General features: G+C 49.4%; 1 protein-coding gene across 1 annotated transcript; it reads left to right on the top strand.

Moving 5' to 3' along the window:
• The first annotated feature begins 1,893 nt into the window (after positions 1-1,893).
• Positions 1,894-5,907, top strand: LOC119936105 (normal mucosa of esophagus-specific gene 1 protein-like). Its single transcript, XM_038755490.1, has 4 exons — positions 1,894-1,929; positions 2,967-3,052; positions 4,283-4,343; positions 5,818-5,907. The coding sequence occupies exons 1-4, from the start codon at positions 1,894-1,896 to the stop codon at positions 5,884-5,886; spliced, it is 252 nt and encodes an 83-aa protein (XP_038611418.1). The 3' UTR covers positions 5,887-5,907.
• Positions 5,908-9,364: the final 3,457 nt, after the last annotated feature.

The raw sequence follows: 9,364 nt of genomic DNA, 5'->3' as shown, positions 1-9,364 counted from the left end.
CCCAGTCTCCCCTCTCCCCTTAGTACCGTCAAAGGAGGGAGAAGTTTCTGGAAGCCACTGGCAGCTGGGACACTGAGAGGGCTGTAGACGCCTGAAGTGATTCCCTGTCCGTGGCCGACTTGTCCTGCTCTATCTGGGTGTTGTCTTGTGAGTGAGTGATTTGATTCGGGGCGGTGGGAGACCAGTGTTTGGGGGTGGTTGGGGGTGGGGGGTTGTCTTTGAGGGGACCCATCCTCCTGGGACCAACAGGTGGCAATAGCCCAGCATGGCAGTAACATCCCTAAGGCAGCCATCTGAGGCAGACCTGTTACAGCCTGCCGTGATGGTGGCGGCAGCCCCTCAAGAATCAGCCTAGTGGGAAATGATGCTAATAATTATGGTATTTATTAAGCGCTAACACTTTTCCAGGTACTGTTCTAAGTGCCAGAGTAGATACAAATTATTCAAGTTGGACACAGTCACTGTTCCCCGTGTGGCTCACAGCCTTAATCCCCATTTTACAGATGAGGGAATTGAGGCCCAGAGAAGTGAAGTGACTTGGCCAAGGTCCCGCAGCAGACAAGTGGCAGAGCCGCGATTAGAACCCAGGTCCTCGTAACGCCCAGGCCCATGCTCTACCTACTAAACCATGTTGCTACTGCCCCTCCCTCCTCTCCTCAGGATGCCACGCCCTGGGCACACAGCTGTCGACACACCACCACTTGTGACTTGCTAACCTCAGGTGGCATCCGTTGTTGGGTAGGGACCGTCTCTATATGTTACCGACTTGTACTTCCCAAGCGCTTACTACAGTGCTGTGCACACAGTAAGCGCTCAATAAATACGATTGAATGAATGAAGGGCCACTCCTGTTGGGAACACTCATTAATCAACGGCATCCATTCATTCATTCAAACGTATTTATTGAGCTCTTATTGTGCGCAGAGCACTGTACTGAGCGCTTGGGAGAGGACAGTAGACAATAGGGCACGGGCTTGGGAATCAGAAGGACATGGGTCCTAATCCCAGCTCTGCCATTTACCTGCTGTGCGATTTTGGGGAAGTCACTTCGCTTCACTGAGCATCAGTTCCCTCATCTGTAAAATGGGGATTCAACACATGGACTGTGTCCAACCTGATGACCTGGTATCTACTTCAGCGCTTAGAACAGTGCCTGACACAAAGTGCTTATAAATCCCATTTTAACACAAATATAGTAAAGAGAGACTAGAGCTCTAATCCCAGCTTTACCAGTGGCCTGATCTCTGTGACCTTGGACAAGTCTTCTCTTAGTTTCTTCATCTCCTTCCCTATTAATTAATTAATATAGTTTTAGTTATGGTACTTGTTGAGTACTTACGCTGTTCTAAGCACTGAGGTAGATACAGACCTCCCCACGACCTGCCTGCCCTGCTCTCAGCAGCTCTTTTCAAAGGCCACCCTCCCTCCTTTCTTCCTCCTTAAAGGTATTTTGTTAAGCACTTACAATGTGCCAAGCACTGTTCTAAGAGCTGGGGTTGATACATAGTAATCGGGTTGTCCCACTTGGGGCTCACATCTTAATCCCCATTTTACAGATGAGGTCACTGAGGCACCAAGAAGTTAAGTGGCTTGCCCAAGCTCACACAGCAGACAAGTGGCAGAGTTGGTATTAGAACCCTTGGCCTTCTGACTACCAAGCCCGTGCTCTTTCCACTGTCACGCTGATTTCCTCTCTTCTCCCTCTTTTCCTTCTCCCCTTCTTCCTCTCTCATTGCTCCCTCCTGCTCCTCTCACTCCTCTGCCCCTCTCTTTCTCCCTGCCCCTCTCCCTCGCTCCTGGGCCCACTCCCCCTGTTCCCCTGGGGCCCGCCTGGCCCAGCCCGTCCTGACTAGACTCTCGCCTGCCTGCTTGCTCCCTCCTAGGCTGGCCACCATGGGCATCTTCCAAATCCTGATGAAGAAGAAAGAGGTCGGCAGTCTTACCCTCCCTAGGCACCTTCCCCACTTCCCCCTGCCGCCGTCTGAGCTGGGGGGAGGGAGGGAGATCTCACTCCCACTTCCCTTATCTCCTCCCTCCTACTCCCCCCAACCCCGCCAGCCCTGTTTTCTCCCCACTTCCTTTGCCTCCCTGCTACCCCCACCTCCCTCTTCCCAAATCTCTCCCCTGCAACTACCTTAACCTTCTTTCCTCTCCTCCTCCTCTGCTCCTCCTCTGCTCCTCCTCTGCTCCCTGCTACACCTACCTCCGTTCCCCACCTTTCTCCTCCAGTCTCTTTCCCCTGCTACCCCTTCCCTTGCCTCTTCCTCTCGCTTCTTCCCCCATTTCCTCCCCATCTCCTCCCTCCACCTACTTCTCCCCAAACTCCTCCCCCATGTCCTCTTACCATCTCCTCCCTGGCTAACCCTACCTCCTTTCCCCAACTTCCTCCTTCCCATTTTCTCCCCCCACTTTCCCCCATTTCCTCCTCTTCTACCCCTACCTTTTTCCAACTTCTTTATTCCCCTACCTCCTCCCCATCTCCTTCCCCTACCTCCTTCTCCCCCATCTCCTCCCCCTGCTACCCTAACCCCTTCCTCCACATCCTCTTCCCATCTCCTCCTCTGCTACTCCTACCTCCTTCCCCCAACTTTTTCCTCCCCATCTCCTCCCCCCGGCTATCCCTATTTCCTCCCCCCACTTACTCCTCCCCATCTTCTACCCCCACTGTCCCCCATTTTTCTCCTTGGCTACTCTTACCTCCTTTCTTCCCACTTCTTTCTTCCCCCATCTCCTTCCATCTCCTCTTCCCACCTCCTTCTCCCCCAATCTCTTCCCCTCTCAATCCCTCCCTCCTCCCCAATCTCCTCCCTGTTACCCCTATCTCCCCACCCCCTACCCCGGTTCCTTTTTTTTCCTCTATCTCCTCCGCCCTGCCACCCTTCCCCCTCCCCAACCCAGCTCCCCCAGGGCCACCTGACCCTTGACCCCGGCCCCTGACCGCCATCTGTTCCTTGGGTGCTCCCCAGCTCATCCCGCGGGCCACCATCGTCACCATCGCCGGGTTTGGAGCCATCTCCGTGTCCGTGTACTCTCCCTTCAAGACAGCCGTCGTGTGAATAGCAGGCCCCAGGACCTGTCCGGCAGTCAATCCATCAATCGATCAGTCGGTGGCATTTATTGAGTACTCACTGGGTGCAGAGCACTGCACTAGTGCTCGGGAGACTACAGTAGAACAATGTAACGGACACACTCCCTACCCACGGTGAGCTTACAGTCTAGAGAGGGAAGTAGACAAGTATGAGAAGTGACGGAGTGTAGGGATAGAAACCTAAGTGCTTTGGAATAGGGATGGTGTGAGTATCAGTGGTTTAAGGGGCATCCATACAGCAACTACTCTCCCTGCCTTCAAAGCCTTATTGGAGGCACATCTCCTGCAGGAGGCCTTCCCCAACTAAGCCCTCCTCTTCTCCCACTCCCTTCTGCATCTCCCTGACCTTCCCCTTTATTCATCACCCAACCCCCACAACTAGCTCCACAGCATGTAGGTACATATCTGTAATTTATTTCTAATTAATGTCTGTCTCTCCCTCTAGACTGTAAGCTTGTTTTGTAGGGAGGGAACGCATCTGCTGATTCTGTCGTACTGGGCTCTCCCCAGCACTTAGTACAGTGTTCTGCATACAGTAAGTGCTCAATAAATACCGCTGATTGATTGATTCAGTTCCTGTTCAGGGCTGCTGGGGTTTGGTGGGGTTGAAGGAGAGTACAACATAATTAAATCAAGCAATGGTATGATCAGTCAATTAATGAGTACTTGCTGTGTGTGGAGCACTGTACTGTTTGGGATTACAACAAAACAATGGTCAATCAATCAATGGTACTTATCAAGCACTTACTGTATGAAGAGAACTGCACTAAGTGTTTGGGAGACAATAAACAGAATCAGTAGACACGGTCCCTGCCCACACCGGGCTTGCAGTCTAGAGACGAGCTAACAATCAATGCTATCGATTGGGTTCTCTCTGTGTGCAGAGCACTGCATTAAGTGCTTTCACAAGTACAGTATAACAGATTTGGTAGACACGGTTTCTGCCCACAACAAGCTTAGAGTCTAGACACGAGTTTACAATCGATGGTACTTACTGATCTCTTACTGTGTGCAGAGCACTGCACTAAGCGCTTGGACGAGTACAATATAACAGAGTTGATAGACACGTTCCCTGCCCCCAGTGAGCTTCCAGTCTTGGGGTGGGGGGCTGATGGGAAGTTCAGAAATGTTATTTTCAGGGGAACACTACAACTGCTTAGCGTCTTTCCTAACAGAAGTCATCTTGGGCTTCGGCCTCAACAGGTCCAAAAGTCCAGAGCCATGGGAGAACGTGGATCCTACCCAGCCTCAAAAGGTAGCGGTCCCACCTCCGGCCCTTCTTCTGAAGGGCTCCTCCGTCCTCTGTTGAACAATAGCAGGCTCCTTGACCTGATGACTTTGGTCCTGAGCCCAATCCTCTCAGAGGGGCAGCTGCCCGCAGCCTCCCTGCCCTGCCCTTCCCTGCCCTCTGGGCCCCGGGAAGAGGGGCATTGGTGCCACTTCTCGGTGTGTGGGTGGGGAAGGGAGGAAGCACGGGGGCATTTGGGCAGGGTGGGCCGGTCGACTTGGGAGAGCAGGTGGACCAGAAAGGCCATCTCCTGGATCTTTATGATCCCAGTCTGACCCAGGGATGAGGAGGGAAACTGTGGGAGTGAAACAACCATTTCGTTTTTGTTTTTTATGGTATTTGTAAAGCACTCACTATGGGCCAGGCACTGTACTAAGCATTGGAGAAGATACAAGCTAATAATAATACGATTACTAGGTGTCAGGCACTGTACTAAACATTAGCATAGATGCAACCTAATCTAGTTGGACACATCCATGTCCCACGTGGGGCTCACAGTCTTAATTCCTATTTTACAGATGAGAGAACTGAGGCACAGAGAAGCAAATGGACATTTTTAATGCTATTTGTTAAGTGCTTATTCTGTGCCAGGAACTGTACAAAGTGCTGGGGTAGATACAAGCTAATCTGGTTGGACACAGTCCCTGTCCCACATGGGGCTCACAGTCCTAGTCCCCATTTTACAAGTGAGGGAACTGAGGCACAGAGAGGTGAAGTAACTTTTCTTAATGGCATTTGTTAAGCACTTACTATGTGCCAGGCACTCGTTCTAAGCACTGGGGTAGGTAGAAGGTAATCTGGTTTGACACAGTCCCAGTCCCACATGGGGTTCACGGTCATGGGGTTCACGGTCTTAATCACAGTTTTACAGATGAGGTAACTGAGGCCCAGAGAAGTGAAGTGACTTGCCCAAGGTCACCAAGAAGACAAGTGGCAGAGCCAGGATCAGAACCCATGACCTTCTGATCCCCAGGCCCATGCTCTGTCCACTAGGCCATGCTGTCGCAGTCCCTGTCCTACATAGAGCAGAGAATTATTTTCTGGGTGAAAATCAAGGGAAATCACTTTCTATTCACTTATCTATCAGCAATATTTCCCAAGCACCTACTGTCTGCATAACATTATACAAAATACCCGGGAGAGGACAATAATGTTAATAAATACCATTCCTGCCCTCAGTCAGTCAATCAGTTCGTGTTTGTTGCACACTTACTTTGTGCAGAGCATTGTACTAAGCACTTGGGAGAGTACAGCATAACGATTTAACAGAAACGTTCCCTGCCCACAGTGAGCTTGCAGTCTAGCAGGGGAGGCAGAGATTAATAGAAATAAATAAATTACAAATATGGACATAAGGAGCTTAGGAAGCTTAGGATCTAGCAGAATGTATTCTCCAGGGTTGCGGTTCCTGGAACACATGTTTTGTCTCTCTGCTCTGCAGTTACTCTCGATTAACCAGCAGTGGAAACCCATCGAGGAACTGCAGAAGGTGAGAAGGCTGACCAAGTGACCAAGAGACCGAGCCACCAGACCCCACCCGCCGGGAATCCAGAGGAATCACCTCTGTGCAAATTCACCTTCCGAACCAGCACACGGAGATACTTCCGCTGCATTCTCGGGGTCATCCCCCAATCTGGGGGCCTTCTTGGTCCGGGGTCTCCCGCCTCACGGAGGGACCACCTTGCAGGCTGGCGACAGGACAAGTGGCATCCGACCCTAACCCAGCACTCCTAGTTTGGCGTCCACGGTCTTCTCTGGAAAGGTCAGTGGTGGCCTCCCCTGCTTCAGCCTTCCTTGAGTGCAAATGGGTTCGCATCTACTGCTTTGTGAGGTAGATTGAATAAAGTCCGTTTCCCCCTGCCCCCCAAATAAAGGCAGAATGCATGCTTCCTCATTCAAACAATTTTAGCTCATTCAAAGGAAACACATTCTGAAAAAAAGAAACACCCACAATTCACAGTTAGGGAACTTGGAATGTCAGAATTCATTCATTCATTCATTCAGTCAGTCAGTCAGTCATATTTATTGAGCACCTACTGTGTACAGCGCACTGTACTAAGTGTTTGAGAGAGTACAGTAGGATAAAAAATAGACACATTCCCTGTCCACAACAAGTTTACAGTCTAGAGGACCTGGGTTCTAATCCCAGCTCCGCCATTTAAGAATTGTGGTAAGCAGCATGGCTCAGTGGAAAGAGCTCGGGCTTGGGAGTCAGAGGTCATTCTTTCATTCATTCAATCGTATTTATTGAGCACTTACTGTGTGCAGAGCACTGTACTAAGCGCTTGGGAAGTACAAGTTGGCAACATATAGAGACGGTCCCTACCCAACAGCGGACTCACAGTCTAGAAGTCATGGGTTCTAATCCCAGCTCCGCCGCATGTCTGCTGTGTGACCTTGGGTAAGTCACTTAACTTCTTTGAACATCAGTGACCTCATCTATAAAATGGGGATTAAGACTGTGAGCCTCACATGGGACAACCTGATCACCTTGTATCCCCCCAGTGCTTAGAACAGTGCTTTGCATATAGTAAGCACTTAACAAATGCCATTATTATTATTATTATTATTATTATTATTATGGGACTTGTTAAGCCGTTAGTATGTGCCAAACACTATTCTCTGCACTGGGGTAGTTATAAATTCATCAGGTTGGAAACAGTCCTTGTCCCACATGGGACTCATTGTCTAAGTAGGTAGGAGTAGGATTTCATCCCCATTGTACAGATGGGGTAACCGAGGGACTTGTCCAAGGTCACACAGCAGACAAATGCCAGAGCAGGGATTAGGACCCAGGTCCTCTGACTTCCAGGCCTGTGTTCTTTCTACTAAACCAAGCTGTTTCTTTGCCTACTGTGTGACCTTAGGCAAGTCACTTCACTTCTCTGGGCTTTAGGTCCCTCATCTGTAAAATGAGGATTCAAATTAAGAGCCCCTGTGGGACATGGCCTGGGCTGTGTCCACACTGATTACCTTAAATCTACCCAAGCACTTCCCCTCTCCCGGTCATACCTGGAGGGTTTCCAGCACTCTACCAGTCTCAGCTATGGGAGAGAGAGTCAAGAAGCTTATCCATTCCATTCCTAGCTTGGGCAGTGGCTAGCGAGTGGAAGACAATCTGCTACAAGTCAAAACTCACCCATGCTGGGCAGCAGCGGAATGGGAGAGAGTCGAGGGCAGGAACTCGAGTTTACTACGTGGAAGGCGGCAATGGTAAACCTATTCTGTATTTTTACCAAGAAAAATCTATGGATACACTACCAGAACGATTGCAGATGGAGAGCCGGGGGTTTTGGGGAGAGATGGGTCTGTGGTGTCGCTATGGGTTGGAAATGACTCTACCACATAAGACAAGACCCAAGCCCTTAGAACAATGCATGGCACCTAGTAGGCACTTAACAAATAATGTAAGAAAAAGGAAAAAACAAGATCAGATGAGAAGGCTCATGAGTCATATCTGAAGCTTGACTTTACCATAGGGATTGTCTCTGGGGCCGGTTTGTACTTCCCAAGTGCTTAGTACAGTGCTGTGTACACAGTAAGCGTTCAATGAATATGATTGAAGGAATGAAGGAATGAAGGAATGAACCATTCCCTCCCATCGTCTGCCCAGAGAAGGATCTCCAGGAAAACTCTTCCAGGCTTTTCAAAAGACATAAATGAATTCCACATTCCCAGAAGAGATTTTTGTGTATTTATGCATTACTATTATCATTATTATTACTATCCTTCACAATACAGGTATACCTACCAACTGTATTATGTTCCTCCAAGTCAATGCTTTGCACAGAGAAAGCAGTCAGTAAATACCATACATTGATCCCCTCTAGACTGTAAGCTCGTTTTGTCAGGGAGCACGTCTGCTAGTTCAGTTGTACCATACTCTCCCAAGCACTTAGTGCACATAGTAAGCGCTCAGTAAATACGGTTCATTGATTGGTTGAAGTGGCTTTGTGGTCTCGCTATATTCGTTCATCCGATCGTATTTATTGAGCATTTACTGTGTGCAGAGCACTGTACTAAGCACTTGGGAGAGTACAATACAACAGACACGTTCCCTGCTCAGAATGAGCTTACAGTTTAGAGGGGGAGACAGACTTTAATATAAATAAATAAATAAATGATAGCTATGGACACTCTCCTGCTGCAACCCAGCCCACACACTTGGTTCCTCTGGTGCTGACCTTCTCACCGTGCCTGGGTCTCGTCTAGATCACCGCTGACCTCACACCCACATCCTGCTTTTGGCCCAGTACCCCCTCGCTCCTCATGTCAGACAGATCTCCTCCAAGAGGCCTCCCCTGACTGGGCCCTCCTGTCCTCTTCTCTCACCCTCTTCTGCGCCGCTTTTGCTTGCTCCTTCATTCATCCCCCCTCTCATCGCCACAGCATGTATGTTGATGTCTTGCACGTGGAAGCAGCGTGGCTCAATGGAAGGAGCCCGGACTTTGGAGTCAGAGGTTATGGGTTCAAATCCCGGCTCCACCACTTGTCAGCTGGGTGACTTTGGGCAAGTCACTTCACTTCTCTGGGCCTCAGTTACCTCATCTGTAAAATGGAGATGAAGACTGTGAGCCCCACGTGGAACAACCTGATCATCTTGTAACCTCCCCAGTGCTTAGAACAGTGCTTTGTACATTGTAAGCTCTTAATACATGCCATTATTACTATTATTATATCTGTGTGCATATATATAATACACATATAAAATATGTATCCAACATTTATTTATTTATATTAATATCTGTCTCCCCCTCTAGGCTGTGAGCTCACTGTGGGCAGGAATGAGTCTGTTTGCCATTATAGTGTACTCTCCCAGTGCTTAGTACTGTGCTTTGCACACAGAAAGCGCTCAGTAAATATGATTGAATGAAAGAATGAAAGTGCTATGGGGCTGGGAGAGAGGATGAAGAAACGGGAGCAAGTCAGGGCGATGCAGAAGGGGAATGGTGAAGAGGAAAGTAGGGCTTATCAGGGAAGGACTCTTG

This window comes from Tachyglossus aculeatus, chromosome 13 (genome assembly GCF_015852505.1).
Source record: "Tachyglossus aculeatus isolate mTacAcu1 chromosome 13, mTacAcu1.pri, whole genome shotgun sequence".
Lineage (NCBI taxonomy): Eukaryota > Metazoa > Chordata > Mammalia > Monotremata > Tachyglossidae > Tachyglossus > Tachyglossus aculeatus.
This window is presented reverse-complemented; position numbering and strand designations above follow the sequence as displayed.